Source organism: Mesocricetus auratus, unplaced genomic scaffold, assembly GCF_017639785.1.
Source record: "Mesocricetus auratus isolate SY011 unplaced genomic scaffold, BCM_Maur_2.0 Super-Scaffold_100013, whole genome shotgun sequence".
Classification (NCBI taxonomy): domain Eukaryota; kingdom Metazoa; phylum Chordata; class Mammalia; order Rodentia; family Cricetidae; genus Mesocricetus; species Mesocricetus auratus.
In genome coordinates, this window is record NW_024429196.1 from 29,310,354 (window position 1) to 29,326,807 (window position 16,454).

A 16,454-nucleotide genomic window follows, 5' to 3' on the forward strand; every position below is an offset into this window, starting at 1 on the left:
ACACAGATTGAGAGAGAGAGAGAGAGAGAGAGAGAGAGAGAGAGAGAGAGAGAGAGAGAGGCATGGTTTTCTTAGACTCTGAAAAGTTGCCTATTGTCTAAACTTATCTTCCTTCCTCCTCCTCTCTCCTCCTCCTCTCCTCCCTCTTCTTCTCCTCGTCTATACATTGCTTCCTCCTCCTCCTTCTTCCTCCCCCTTTCCCCCTCTTCCTCCTTTTCCTACTCCATCTCCCCTCCCTTTCCCTCTATGCCCCTCTCTCAGCTCAAACACTTGGCATTTTCTTGAGTTGGAACGGCGGCGCAACCGGAATAAGACGAAGTGTCCTGGGCCTGGGCAGGTGTTAATCATTGCCAGCGCCACTGCAGGCTGATATTGCTCCTTTCTTGGAGCACAGTGCACAGAGCACCAGGAAAGTGACCTGGGTGTAGACTCCACCATCTGCCCAGAACGGCCGCACTGGGGCGACACCTCCGCAGTCACCCAGCGACGCAAAGTGTGGACTGTGAATCTCAAGGCTACCTGGAGAGAAACTCTGAAAGTTGCCATCCGAATTACCGAATTAACGAGGATCAAAGGCCAAGGCAGGTGACAAATGAACAAGACTGAAGATAGGTGTGCACACCAAGCCGCAGGGTGTGAACTCAAAGAAGTTTGCCTCTGCAGTGAAGACGACGTCAAGGAGCGAAAGGGAGATCGCCGGTTTGTACAGGTGAGGGCCCCGCGCTTCGGGGGACAGGAGCAGCCTCTCTGAGGAGGGGGTGTCACTGCGGGCCGCCGGGGCTTCTTCCAAAGCAGGGGTGGGGATGCTGAGTCACAGATCTGTCACCACTTCGCACCTCTCTGCAACCCCGGGGGCTAAAGCAAAAGCGAAAGCGAATGCTCCTGGCTGCCGGCTGGTCCTGGAGCTGAGCTCGCCACCTCCCTGAGACCCCAGCCTTGCGTCCCGGTGGGACACTGCTGAGGGACGGATCGGCCATGACTTCGCGGCAGCTCCGGGGCTGTGGAGTCCACGCCCTCCAGGTGTTGCTGCTACTGCTGCTGCTGTTGCTCCCGCTGAGGGTGATGCCGGGTAGGGAGCGTCGTAAACCCGAACAGGGGAGTAGAGGGGGACACCCAGCTGAATTTGACCCATAGGGGTCAAGACTTCACCGGGCTGAGCCAGAGCAGCCGGAGACGATCACAGCGGGGCGAGGGGTTTTGGTGGCGGGGTGTGGGGTGGGGTGGTGGGGGGAGTCAGGACACGTGGAGGCAGCCGCGGAGAGCGCAGGTAGATAAGAGCCCCTTGCCCTGCTCCAGGCTGGCTCCCGAGTCACCGTGTGCAAGGGAGTCGAGGGACCCCACTGACGTTTTGGTGACTTAGAGAGAAGAGCAGGTCTGACAAGCTTGGCAAGAGTTAGGGAACTTGGAGACATGTGTGTCTGTGCGTCTGCCAGCCCACACGCTCAGCTGTGGGGTGCCGCGCCTTGTGGGGTTCCGGGGAGGGGGGGTGCTCTAGGAAAAACCACCCCTCACGACTTTCAGGTCAAAGTTAGGGAAAGGGAAAGGAAAAGGCACTGGGCAAAGAACTGTGCTGCGAGTAGAAGAAAATGTGCGGGTCAGGTTGCACATCTGTTCGCTGGGAAACAGCTCCCAGTTTTCGAGGGCTGGGATGGTTAGAGAGGGCAGACTGGTTCCAGAACGTGTCGCCTAGATCTAATCTCATCGGGAAGAATGAGTGGGACCTTAGTATTGTTCCTATAAGTCTAGAGGGAAAGAGAAAGAACAGATGGGTCTAGCAATGTCCCAGCTCAGGATGCTTCATCTTTTCATAATCATGACATTCTTCAGATTCTGATAAAAATCTATGTCTGCTCTGTACAGAAATGTATGTGAAAACACATGCTTGCAAAATGTGCGTATGATTTGGGGGCTGAGAACTCACTGAAGATTATCCATAGACATCCCTGTGAGTTAGTAACTCCTTATTTCCGAGTGTGTTTTAAAGCAAAACTTCCCAGTGTGGGCATCCAATTCAGTCTCCTCGGGACTGGGTCATAGCCATGCCACTCACAACTGCTTCTGGGGTTGGCTCTGTATGGGTGTTATGGCATTCATTTTCCCAGGGCCCTCCATCTGTAAAGTTGGCTTTAGTTGGTAAATTTTTTTTAAACTGGATAGACAGCAGAAAAATGATCCTGAGCTGCCAGAAATGGCCTGCAGCTATTTCAAATAATCTGAAAGTGAATGCAGTTTTAGCCCTGCTCAGCCTAGAGGAAGCTCCTCCCAGATAGCTACCCGAGGAAGAGGCCTTTCTGCAGCTCAGGTGCTATGCACAGTCTCACTCTTTGACATTATGACGCTTTTGCCATCAGCTGGCACCTGAATCTCAGTTTTAAGAACAGCCATATCGGGTCATAACTGACTTCAGTATACTGCATGTATTTAAGTTGTACAGTTTGTTAAGTTTCAAGATAAAAGTGTACACTCTTGAAACTATCACCAAATCAAGACAGGGACATGCCCATTACTGCCAAGATCCCTGTGTCCTCCATAATCCTCATCTTCTGACCCACTCTGCAATGGCTTGGTTTTTTTTTTCCTTTAGATCTGTTGCACTTTCTAGCATTTTATATAACTATAGTTATACAGCATGTGCTCTTTCTTATATGGCTTCTTTAGCTCAGTAATTTTTCTGAGACTCCATTCATGTTGTCACTTGAATCAACAGTAAATTCCCATCAAATCTGGTGTCGCATTCTTACTCACAATCCCAGCACTTCAAAGGCTGGAGGCAGGAAGACCTCTGGTTCTAGGAAAGTCTGGGTTATATGGTAAGATCTAAAAGCAAAAATAGATAAATAGAAGGGTGGCTACTGAGGAGATGGCTTAGTGGGTAAACAACGCTTGCTCCTCAGATTTGAGGACCCCAACTCAGGTGAGCAGGATTCGCAGCATAATAGGGCCAGGGATAAGAGAGTCAGAGGTGGATGGGGGGGCAGAGACAGAGACACAGAGAGAGATAGACTGAGAGAGACAGGGACTCAAACAAAGTGAAAAGAGGTATGGAATGACTCACTACTCTCCTGCCTCAGCACCCCAGGTGCTGGGATTACAGGAATGTGTACGCCACCATACCCAGCTAAACAATGAATTACTTATTGTTAGAGATGTGGTTGAGCTTTATTTATCTCCTGATTGTTGGGTATGTAGGTTGTCTCAGCATGTTTAGTGCTCTCTAACAGCGCCCCAGAATAGTAATATTTAAGAGGTAATATGTTGGGAAGTGATATACTCTCTTCTTCTCTCCTTGACATGGGACACTACTGTGTAGAACTGGCTGATCCAGAACTCTCCAAGTAGACCAGACTGGCCTTGCCAGAGATCTGCCTGGCAAGTGCTGGGATTAAAGGTGTGTGCCACAATCCCTGGCCCTGCTGATTCTCTGTCTTATACAGTCCCTTCACATGCGTCCTAGGAGTCACATTGGTGTCATCATCACATACAATAGTAGATGTTAGTGGAAGGCCTTCCCCCTTGAAAGACTTGATACTCTTTCGGCAATGCAGTAGGGGACTCTGCAGGAAGTCCACTGCTAGGGCTGCACAGTGGACAGGTGCTCTAAAAGGGTGGGAGTAAACTGTAGTCAGGAGAGCCTGGATGCTGCAAGAGAGACTGGAGCTTCTGTAATAGTTCAGTGAGTGGTGAAGAAATCCCGAAGCACAGGGGTGTCCATGGGAGACTTAAGTAAGTGAAGTCTTCCTAAATCCAAACAGTAAGGGATGGGTTCCCTTCGTTTCCTGTCATTTGAACTACAACTTCTCACCACCTAGTCTTCTGACCTTCAAACTGGATTAGGAAACCTAGGTAATGAAACCGAGGAATGAAGAAGAGTGGATGAATTTGGGGCAATGAGCTGAGTACAGCCTGTGCTTATTGCACCATGAGGAAGTATGCTGGGCTGGCTGGCACTCCAGCCAGGAAGAAAAAAATAGGTTACTGGAAGCCTAGCTGTCCTGATTGCTTGGGCATGTCTGATTCAGAGTGAGCTTCCAGAGGGCAAGAGCCACATTTTCTCTTCTTGGTGCCTAAGCACCTACCTATCATAGTGTTCAAATGGGGGACTAAGGGAAAGAAAATGCTGGGATGGATTCTGACTCCACTTAAAGAATGGGAAGGTGGACACCCCCATGGAGGGCCTCACCCTCCCTGGGGAAATGAGGGGATATGGGGAGGGTTGAGGGGAGGACACGGGAGGAGGGGAAGGAAACAGAGAGGGACCTGGAACTGACTTATGAAACAACCTTGTTTCTAATTTAAATTTAAATTAAAAAATAAATAAAAAAGAATGGAAGAGGCATGCTAACCTGACGAATCTTGAAATCCAGATACAAGAGTAGGTCAGGGCTCCTTGCCCATCTTAGACTCAGTAAACCAGCTTGATAAAGAAGCCTGATCCACAGGTTCTGGGAAACAGAAAGAGGTGTAGCCTTTTGCTTTATGCAAATGATTGCTAGGACTGTAACTTAGCTCTCTGTTCCATAACGTCATTCACTATATGTATTCATAAGTTCCTAACTTATAAATACCTACTGTATATGGAGCTCAGAGTTGGGAAAGGAGTACCAGAGAACTGTGAAATACATGTATCATCTTCATAGAGCTTGTGATCTAGCAGACAAGATGAGACTTGCTGGCACTGGGTATTTCCCATCCAAGTACCAACCAGGCTTGACCCTGCTTAGCTTCCAAGACCAGACAAGACCCATCATGTTCAGTATGGTATGACTGTAGACTTACACTGGATATCGAGAGATAGAGAGAGATAGATAGAGGTAGATAGAGAGAGAGAGATTTTTTAGTATCATTGTAGTATTAAGAGATGTAATTAAGGCTAAAGGAAATGAAAACTTATCATTACAATAAAGTATATTGTTTCTAATATAACTGTGAGATCATCTAGCTTTTTAAGTTAAATAACTCACCACCACTTGGCTGTTTGGAGGGGCTGCAGTATTTTGATATTCTTGTGTATTCAAATATCAGCTATTCCTAGGTTTTATCTCTGAGAACCATTCACCATGGAAAGACTCAAGATAGACTTTCCTTAAAAAAAAAAGACAAAGTAGATAGTGCAAAGCCCTCTTAATGCAAACACCTAGAAATGATTAATGTAATATAAATCCCTCTTTAAATTGATGGTTGGAGCCGGGCAGTGGTGGCTGGAAAAGGATATATGGAGAATAGTCTTTAAGGTTTTATGGGAGGTTGGGGGGAGAAGGTGTAATATGTATGTGTTTGGTAAGGGGAACATTTGATGTCCTGTTCTATAACTTTGCCTTATTCCTTTGTGATAGGGTCTCTCACTTAACCTAGAGCTAAGAGAGCAGAGACCCCCCCTTGCCTCCCCATCCCCAGTTTTTTAGTTACACATGCATGTAACCACATATAATTTTCTTGAGTGCCAGGGATTTGAACTTGGATCTTCACACTTGGACATCAAGAGCTCCTACAAGCTGAGACATCTCTCCAGCCTTGTTTAAGGTTCTTATGCTGTATGTGTGAGGCAATATAATTATCACTTAAAGATAAACAGTGGTACCCTAAAGCCACCTCTAAAATAATGCAACAATGAAACTTGGTATAGTCGTTCATGATTATAATATCAGCAATTGCAAGACTGAGGTGGATAATTGCTGTGAGTTTAAGAGAAGGTCTGTGCTACATAGAGAGTTCTAGGCCAGTCTGGGCTACATAGTGAGATCATATCCAAAATTAAGCCTCAATCGATAAAAAATTAATTAGAAATACAATGCAATAATGATTTTATTAATAAGACAATAAAGGAGATAAAAAGAATCATGAAATATGTTCAAGTAAGTCATGGCCTGATTGTGTCAACAGGAAGCCCCACAGGACCTATAGAACGCTATTTATTTATTTATTTATTTATTTATTTATTTGCTTTTCAAGACAGGGTTTCTCTGTGGCTTTGGAGGCTGTCCTGGAACTAGCTCTTGTAGACCAGGCTGGTCTGAAACTTATAGAGATCAGCCCACCTCTGCCTCCCAAGTGCTGGGATTAAAGGTGTTTGCCACCACCAATGTTATTAAGGTAACAAGTTCAGAGAGACTACACAATTACAAGTAAATATAGTTTTGTAAATCAACATGCAAAAGGCTAACAAAAAACACTAGGAAATAAAAATATAAATATATTATTTTCTTTAGCATCAAAATGCTAAATCCAGAACTCATGAGGCCCACCCCAACCTGAATAGTTGGTAATTAATGGCTCCCAGTTGATGGCGACTCATTTCTATTCACTGGCACAGCCACTGGTAAGTTACCCACTCTTCAGTAAATAACTCCACACCCACGTTCATGCAGGCAACTGTACTAAACGCTGTGTGCCATGGCTCAGCTGATAAAAGCACAGGCTGCTCTTCCAGAACACTCAAGTTTACGACTGTAACTCCAGTTCAGGGTATCCGGTACTTTCTTCTGGCCCTGAAGGCACTGGTCATGCATATGGTGAACAGACATTCCTGCAGGCCAAACACCACAACCAAAAGCAAGCTGGGGAGGATTTGGCTTATGCTTCCATGTCACAGTTCATTATCAAAGGAAACCAAGACAGGATCTCAAGCAGGACAGGAACGTGGAGGCAGCTGCTGATGCTTACTGCTTTCTTCTCATGGCTTGCTCAGCCTGCTTTCTTTAGAACCCAGGACCCACAATGGGCTGGGCCCTCCACATCAATCACTAATTAAGAAAATGCCCCACTGTTTGCCTGCAGCCTGGTCTTGGAGGCATTTTCTCAATGGAGGCTCCCTCCTCTCAGATGACTCTAGCTTGTGCCTAGCTGGCATGACACTATCCAACACAATAATAAAGAGACATTAATGTACAAGGAAGACTTGTTGGAAAGAAAGGGGATGGAGGGAGTGTGAAGGGGGTGAGGGGGAAATTGGGGAGTCATTATAAACATGCATGAAACTAGTAAAGAATACATTTAAAATATATTTTTTAAGAAATTCCCTTGGTCCATCTGGCAAAAGATATACAAGGCTAGTATGCTGAAAGCTCAAGGTGAGATGGCCCATCTGGTAAAGGTGCTTGATGCTAAGCCTGGTGACCTTTGTCAGAATCCCGAAAGATCCCCCCAACCCCGTGGAAGGGAAGAATTCCTGCTGTTGTCCTCTCTCTCTGTCTCTGTCTCTCTGTCTCTGAGTGTGTGTGTCTCTCTCTGTCTCTCTGTCTCTCTGTCTCTCTGTCTCTCTGTCTCTCTGTCTCTCTGTCTCTCTCTCTCTCTCTCTCTCTCTCTCTCACACACACACCACAATAGAAATCTTAAAGTACTATAAAGCACTTTTTATAGAAATCATGAAAGACTTAAGTCAAGGCAGATACTAATATTTGGGTTTGAGAAGACTTGACATTATTTAGACATTGGTTGTCTCCTGAGCTGGCCTACAATTATAACACCCTTCCAGTGGGGACTTCAGCAGGAAATTCGTGTGCTGATTCTATAATTCAGTAAAAGGGCACAGAATCAACTTTGAAAGTAATTAACAATGATTTACATAACCAGACACAGTTCGAGACTTGTTATGAGGAGGGAATGACAAGTTGATAGACAGATTGAAGCAATAGAGTGACAGGTGGGGGGAGGACACACACAAGCACCCACTTGGTCCTGGCTCAGGATCCTATGAAAATACCACTGGATATCTACCTTTGGGGGGTGGGCTCTAAAGACACATGTGAGAGCTTTGCTGTCGAGAAAGGGAAGGTTGAAATGACAAAGCTTACCTGGACTTTAATCCCTAGGGCCCACATGATAGAAGGACAGATTTCTGCGGGTTGTCCTCTGACCACACAAACGTCACAGCATGAATGTGCTTATTATATATAAAATGTAAATGTAAAAAGACAAATGTAAAAAAAAAACCTTTTGGCAAAAAAGGAAGGGTTGGAAATTTCGATTTAGACTCAGGGAGGAATATACTGAGAAATAAATATCACCTGCTCAGGAAACTTCAGTAGTGAGATCTTGGGGGGAAAAAATTAAGACAGACTCTTGTAGCTCAGGCTAGCCTCCAAATAGCTGTGTAGCTGAGGGTGCAGCTGAATTTCTGGTTCTCCTGTTTCTACCTCCTGAGTGCTGGGATCAGAGGCATGCATCACAATGTCTGAACTTCAATGCAGGCCATGCTGAGGACAGAGGGAAGGATGCTGGAGGATCATCAGACTTCAGTAGACCAGCTCCACCTTCACTCCTGCTTCTATTAGCTGCTGTGTTTTAGTCATTCACTCATGTCTTTACCTTTTTAAGATTTATTTTTAATGTGTGTATATATATGTCTGTGGGGGCCCAAAGATATGGCAGGTCCTCTAGAGCTAGAGTTACAGGCAGCCATGAGCCACCTGACATGGGGGCTGGGGAATAAACTCAGACACTCTAGAAGAGCAGTATTTGCTCTTATTCACTGAGCCATCTTTCAGCTCCAACCTTGTTTTTTTGTTTTAACTTCCAACACATCAGGTAGTTCTTCACAAGGCTCTGACAATGGGACATCCTCCACTTGTGTTCTGCAGGGCCACAATGACCAAGTCTTCTCACAGGAACATTTTGGAAATGCACTGATCCTTGTTGACCAGATTGGAGCACTTGCCCTGTTTTTTCCTTACTCGCCTGGCTAATTCTTGCTCACCCTTGAAACTTTTTCACGATGGCACTTTTTCAGCAACTGCAACTAGACAACAATGTCTGTCAATCCCAGCTGTGTCCATCTGGTTCATCTAGTACACCCTGTACGCTGTGTTCCAGAAGCATAAGCACTCCAGATGTGTGGAGGGACCAAGCAGAACTTGGTCTTAGCCTTCGGGAAAAGGGTGTTCCATACTGAATTCGTTACCTCTGCAAATTGCAAAGGCAGGAAATGTCCTGTGCAAGGCAAGGGTCCTTAGGCTCCTTTGCTTTCAAGGTTTCAGAATGACCCATGATTCCATGGGGGAGGTGAACAAGCTATGTGATCTCACAGGATCCCTGCCAACCCAAGACAAGATAATAACATTAAGAAGCAGACTTGAGGCAAACAAGAAGAGGGTAGTTCAGCTAGACGTCTTTTCTGTGCCTTTTCCCCTGGGGACCTCACAAGTCCCTGGAGATATCGATCTATGGCTGGAGACTGTCCATCCACAAATGATGTAATAGCATTCCCAGAGGTTCAAAAGTCCAAGCATAGTACAGGCTTTCTCAGAAGGAGGGAACATTTTATCAAAGATCAGGCGTAGTATTTTTCACTGGACTCTCCATTCTGGTCTGCTGCCAAATGTTATTAAGGTTATTTGAATTGATTTTTAAGATTATTCCTCCCTACCCCACACCATTACTCCACCCTAAGTACTTTCCAAGCAATGTAACATATAGCAAAGTGCCACAAATGCAGATTTAAAAGTTAGGAAATATTGAGCTAAACACATAGAACTGACAAGCTACACACACACACACACACACACACACACACACACACACACACACACAAATATATATGTTTTAAAATTAAAGCCTTAAATAGAAATTTAGAAGATCATATAAAGACAAATGTGTAAAAGTAATCCTCATTGATGGAATCAATGTCCTGGTCTGAAAATGGTGTGAGCGCTGTTCACACCGTTGTGTTGTAAGTCAAGCACCATTTGCTCTGCTACACTTGTAGACAGAGCAGCAGTTCCCAAGGTATGGTTCCTGAACCTACAGGGCCTGTACCATCTGACACTTGGAAATACAGATTCCTGGGCTCTGCCTCAAAGTGATTGGTTCAGCAGCTCTGGGTTGGAGCCAGCTAGTTTTAACAAGCTCTCCAGATGGGTCTAATCCATACAACTCCTAAACATCACTGAAAAAGAGGACCTCAGGTGACAAGAGGCAGGAAACAGCAGAGCAACAATTCCACGTGGAAATGGTGAGCTTGCTCCAGGAAACAAAGCTATAGCTAAAATACAAAATAAGTGGAATTTACAACACTGGACCCTAGACTTGGAAGAAGGACCACTAAAAGAAAAAGGTGTGGCCAGCCAGCACTATGAAAACCTCAACTTGGGGGAATAACTAGAGGAAAATGTCCTCACCAGCTGATAATCTTGGCCTGAACTGTCACTGGCTCTTAGAGTTTCCCTCAAGAAGAACCTGGTAGAGCCCTTGCCTAGCATGTGCAAGCCCTTGAGTTTGATCCATACAACTAAGGAAGAGGAAGGGGAGAAAGGGGGCGGAACTCTGAGAGGTCCTAGTCACAGTTAAATTTCTGTTGCTATAATAGGATACCTGAGACTCACTGGTTTATAGAGAGTCAAAATTTATCTAGCTTGTGATTCTATAATCTGGGAAACTCTGGCAAGGGATATCACCACCTATTCTAAACTATATAATGCATTTGCAGTTACATGTGGGATAGTTGTATAATGTTAAGTAGAATTATGATCTGGTTATTGTTTTCATTTGAAAATTAAGTATGATGTAAGGAGAGGTGATTATGTGTCAAACTGTCAAGATGTGGATTTATGGTGGATAATCTTGGTTATCAACCTGATTATACCTGTAATCACCTAGAATCCAAACAACTAAGCATACCTGGGAGGAGTTTTCTTGGCTGCATCATCTGAACTATACCTTCTGGTGGCAGCCCACACAAAAGGACTTGGAAGAAGAAAGCTTTTGCTTGTTTGTCTGTTTACCCTCACTCTGACTGGCAAGTTCGTCTCTTCTGCTCCTGAGGCTTTCCTTTGCTGGTAGTAGAACCCAGTTCTTCATGATTCCAATGTAGACTAAAGGCCTACAGCTTTCCAGGGCTTCCCTGGGACTCCAGCACCAGAATGGGATGCTGAGACATCAAGTCTTCATGGACTGAACAACTACCTTTCCGTCAGGAGATAGCCATTGATGACTACATTATAATTATTGCTAACATGTTCTCCATTTTAAAGCCTCTTGAGTGATAAGTCCTAAATGTTTCGTTTCTGTGTGAGAAGAGTTGAAAGAATCCCAGTGGAGAATACTGCAAGCCTTAGAAGATGTGAAATGGCTTGCTGCTAACAATACCCCAGTCTGAAAACAACAGAGAAAGCAGTGGCCCTGAAAAAAAAAAAACAATAGGCAGATTCACAGTCAAGCCATCTCAAATTAAAATCAATTGAACTTAGGTAAAAAATGTTCTAAAAGAAAGTTGGGCAAGCACTGTGCAACCAGAGACCAGGGAACAAAGAGGAAAGAAAGTACAAGATAGGGCTAGAGCAATGGCTCAGCACGTATCAGCACTTGATGCTCTTGGAGAGGACCCTGGTTCAATTCCCAGCATCCATGCAGTGACTCACAACCATCTCTAACTCTAGATTCCATGTTTCAAGTGATTCAACACCCTCTTCTGACCTTGTCGGGCACAATGCACACATGTACACATACAAATATTCAGGTAAAACACTTAAACACAGAAAATGCAAATGAATAAATCTAAAAAGAAAAACAGTACAAGAAATCAACCATATGGGGGTGGAGAAATGGCTCGGTGAATAAGAACACTGGTTGCTTGTCCATAGGACCTAGGTTTGATCCCCAGCACCCACATAGTGGCTAAGAACAATCTGCAGCTGCAGTTCTAGGGGATCTGACACCCTCTCTGGACTCCCTGGGCACTAAGGATACACATGGTTCACATAAATTCAGGCAAAATACTTATATACATAAAATACTTTCTTGGAGACAGGGTCTCTATATATAGTCCTGGCTGTCCTGGAGCTTTGTTGTGTAGACCAGGCTGACCTTGAACTCAGAGTTCCTCCTTCTGTTGCCTCCCAAGTGCTGGGATAAAAAAGAAGTCTAATACAAGTATGAAATTCCCAACTAGAAATAGTCAACTTTTTAGACCCTCCATTTGTTTCTAGGACCTCAGATGTCACCTTCTAAAACACATCATCCCTGTGCTCCCACCACAACCGGTTTCAGCAGGAACTTTGCAGTGTGGGTCCAATTCTAGCTATCCTGAGAGTAGACCCATCTGAAGCAGTCTGTCCTTGGAACAATTCATCTTGTTCCTAGTTCCTTCTGGAAATGTGATGATAATCAGAGTAGCTGACTAGATAGAGAGAAACAACCTGAACTAAATTGCAGGAGGTCTGACTCCAGCTTGTTATTGAAGAAAAGTGTTTATCCATCATTCTTTCATTTGTTTTAGACAAGGTTTTGCTATGTAGCACTAGCTGGCCTTGAACCTACTATGTAGACTAGATTGGCCTCAAATTCACAGAGCTCTGCCTGCCTTTGCCTCTGGGGTGCTGGGATTAAAAGTGTGCACCTCCATACCAAATCTACGCATTATTCTTTTAACATGTATCTGAGCATCAAGTATTTCCAGGTACTGTACTGGGATCAGGAATAAAATGTTGAACAAAGTAGTCATGGCTTCTACCCTCACATAGCTCAGACTGCAGATGGTAGGACATACACTAATTATAGAACATCACCATCCTAAATGCAAACTGTCAAGGAAGGGATAGATTACAGAACCCCAGGTCTCAGGCTACTAGCTAAGCAAATACAGACTTTTCTGGCAGGTAACATGGCAGTCAGCAAGGGAGGATGGTGGCAGGTACGTCACTGAGAGTGTGGTGGTTCACTGTGAAGAAGGAGGGGCCGTGGTGAGTAGCCGTGGGGAATCATCAAAGGGGAAGACATTTAGAATGGCACATTCTGACAAAACCTTATAGGCTTCTTAGGCATTGGGGTTTTACTGTCAGAGTAGCAGGCTGCCATGGCTAACAATCATGCTGGTAAAGTTGTTAAGGATGTGTGGCTAACAATCATGCTGGTAAAGATGTTAAGCATGTGTGGCTAACAATCATGCTGGTAAAGATGTTAAGGATGTGTGGCTAACAATCATGCTGGTAAAGTTGTTAAGGATGTGTGGCTAACAATCATGCTGGTAAAGATGTTAAGGATGTGTGGCTAACAATCATGCTGGTAAAGTTGTTAAGCATGTGTGGCTAACAATCATGCTGGTTGCTGGCACTGGGACACAGGGACTCCAATCTGGAGACTCTTGCTATTGATCAAAATCAACCATGTGACATCCTTCAAACAATCTTGACCCAGAATGAAGAAAGATGAATAGCTTTGAGAGGTATCATAAGCTTAGAGAGAGACAGGTGATGGAGGGTAAACTACAGGGTTTGTTGAATACTTTTGGGTATCTAGTCGCGCTGAATGGCTGGCATTTAAAGGAAACTCCTAGAAGATTTTAGATGATGGGCGGCCTTTCTCATAACACCCATGTGCTTGGGCCTGGAATCTATCCTATGGGCCCCAGAAGGAGCTCAACCCTAGCTGCAAAGCTGTTTCTTGTGCTGCTATGAAGACACCCATGAAGAAACCCAGCCTTCTCATCTCTCTCCCCTCTCATGCACCTTCTAGGTACCACATGCCCAACCCCCATATCTGTTGAACATGCAAACATCCAGGTCAAGAATTACAGCGTGAACTCCAGGGAGAGGTATGTCTGTAATTCTGGTTTCAAACGGAAAGCTGGCACATCCTCACTGACCGAGTGTGTGATTAACAAGAACACAAATACTGCCCACTGGACAACTCCTAACCTCAAATGCATCAGTAAGTACTAGTCCCCACACTGGCTCCCTGCCTCCTGCCGAGGCTGAACAGAGAGGAGAGCTGAAGAGTGGGAGTTGTGGGAGCCAAAGAAATCTGTGTGGAGATCTGTACGTGAAGCAAACCCCCCAGTGTAGGAATACATGGGCAGTGGGGTCTGTCACCCAATCTAAGCTCACACCCTAGCTCTGCCACTTATCCATGTTGTGTCCTTGGGCAAATCTCTTAGCTTCTTGGAACTCTGCTTGGAGACCCAGAAAATGAACCTGATGTCAACAATGGTTTGTAGTGTTAAGTGGAACCTGATAAAGGTTAACTATTATGACTGTCAGTATTTGTTTTAGCATGATAGTCACCAGAGGATTGGCTATGGTCTAGGGTGTGTGCTCAAGTTGCCCAGAGAGCTTTTCGGATCTCTCACAAGGCAGAGGGCTTCAGGAAAACCCACACTGTTCTTGTTTGCCAGAACCCAGGAGGTTGGCTTAACCTAACCAACAGAATATTCCTGGCTTACCCAGCAGTGTCCAGGTGTGCTCAAGAACAAACACAAAGATTGTATGAATCAACTTTTAAAAAACTCACCCACAGTTGGATGAAGGCCAACATTCTAGGGGTAGAAGCCACTTACTTGGTGGTGCTTCCAGGAATGCTAATCCCCATTCTGCTCCTTAGAAAAATAAAAAGTGGCCCATCATCTTCCAGGAGAGTACTGCTCCAACAGTCACCCACTGTATATCCAGTACATGGCTAGCAGCACTGAGAGCAGGATCATTCAGGACTTAAGTAGAAATGCCCAGCTCCATCTTCTGTGAACTCCTGGAAGAGTCAGATAGCCTTCATCCCACCCCCACCACACACACACACACACACACACACACACACACACACACACATCACATATAAACACGGCTTCAGCTTGAGAGTTTAGCAGATGGAAGGGAAGGAGGGAGTTTTCATACCTGATCCCTGTTTACCTGCATAGCCTTTGAAGGACCATACAAGCTGGGGGTCTAGCCTTCAAAACATGATCCTGGGGGTTACATTTCAGATCCAAACCATAATGCTCAGGTTTCCTCAAACCCCTACATCTTTTGGTGAAGGAATCCTGGATGAACAGTCACTCTGAATAGGGGAAAGAGGATAAGGAGGAAATAAAGAAGTTGCAATTAGAATATCTTAAAATTAAATTTATTTATTTAATTTATTTGGGGAGAGAGCATCCCAGTGTGTGTGTGGGTCAAATCTTCAGCAGTTGTTTCTCTCCTGCCATATTGGGCCCAGGGATTTGATCTTCAGGCTTGATGGCAGTATGTTAACCCACCACGTACTCAACTGCTTTTACTTTTCTCTATTTCCAGCCTTCCTTCAGACTGATTTTTTTGTCTCTATTTCAGCTTTCAACCCTTGCACTGTTTGAATCGTTTCTTGCAATTTTTGCTTTGTCTTTTCCTGTCTTTCTTGCATTTGTTGGATTTTTTGGTTTGTCTTTTCTTCCATTTCTTGCAATTTTTGGTTTGTTTTTTCTTCTATTTCTTGCATTTTTTGTTTGTTTTTTCTTCCATTTCTTGCATTTTTTGTTTGTTTTTTCTTCCATTTCCTTAAGGAATTTTCTAATATCCTCTATGAGGGCCTCTATCATTTTCATGAAGTTGTTTTTAAGGTCTTTCTTAACTGCTTCATCTGCAATGGGCTGTTCAGGTCATGTGGGTGTACAGTCTCTAGACTCTGGCAGTGTCATATTGGTTTTCTTGTTGCTGGGTGTGTTTTTATATTATCTCCTTCCCATCGTTTTCTTCCTGTGGGTGCAGAAGGAGTCTCTTCCTCTCCTGGTGGGTATGTGACCACGGCTCCTTTCCAGTGGGTGGGAGCAGGTCCAATAACCTGGTGGCTTTCCTCTTGTGTGAATGGAGGCCGTCCTAGTATCACGGCCTTGGCAATCTCTGGGTAGGCTGTCCTGTGGGTGGAGAATGGGACTTGGATGCTGGCAGTCTCTGGATGGGCTGGCTCCTGCTGGGATGGGAGCTGCAGTGTGCAGTACCCTGGCCTCAGCTAGATGTGCACAGATCACTGGAAGGCGGGCTGTAAACAGGCCCAGACCTATCCGGCCCGTGGGTGGAGAAAGGGACTATGGTGCTGGCAGTCTCTGGGCGGGCTGAATCCCGCTGGGCTGGGATCCGGATCCGCTAGGCAGGCTGGAGACAGTCCCACGCTTACCTCGCCTGTCCCATGGTGGAGAATGGGACTTGGAAGCTGGCAGTCTCTGGATGGGTTGAATCCCAAAGGGCTGGGATCTGCCTTCCACAGTCCTCGGGTCTCCGGAAGTTAGGTTCACCGGCCTGTCCCGTGGGTGGAGAATGGGACTTGGACGCTGGCAGTCTCTGGGCGGACTGGCTCCTGCTGGGATGGGAGCTGCAGTGTGCAGTACCCTGTCCTCGGCTAGTTGTGCACAGATCACCGGAAGGTGGGCTGTAAACAGGCCCAGGCCTATCTAGCCCCATGAGTGGAAAAAGGGACTATGGTGCTGGCAGTCTCGGGAGGGCTAAATCCTGTCAGGCTGGGAACCGCTGTGCATGTGCAGTCCTCTGGTCTTGCGCAGTCCTCAGGTCTGCGGTGGTTCTGCTCAGGGCTCACCTTGCCTGTCCTGTGGGTGGAGAATGGGACTTGGAAGCTGGCGGTCTCTGGGCAGGCTGAATCCCATTGGGCTGGGATCCGCCATGTGCAGTCCTCAGGTCTCGGTCTGTTTTTTTCTTTTTTGAGATATGTGTGTGCACTTATGTTTATGTGTTATATTTGTATACACACACATGTGGGCATATGGT

At 45.5% G+C, this 16,454-nt stretch overlaps 1 protein-coding gene across 2 annotated transcripts in view; it reads left to right on the forward strand.

The window, feature by feature from the left end:
* The first annotated feature begins 847 nt into the window (after positions 1 to 847).
* Positions 848 to 16,454, forward strand: part of Il15ra (interleukin 15 receptor subunit alpha) — a 29,091-nt gene continuing 13,484 nt past the window's right edge. The window contains exons 1-2 of one of the 2 annotated variants that reach the window (XM_021228162.2): positions 848 to 1,069; positions 13,444 to 13,638. In XM_021228162.2, coding sequence (XP_021083821.1) covers positions 976 to 1,069; positions 13,444 to 13,638 — 289 coding nt within the window. In that variant the 5' untranslated portion in view covers positions 848 to 975. The remainder of the gene's footprint in view (positions 1,070 to 13,443; positions 13,639 to 16,454) is intronic. The other variant, XM_021228161.2, reaches the window with a different exon arrangement.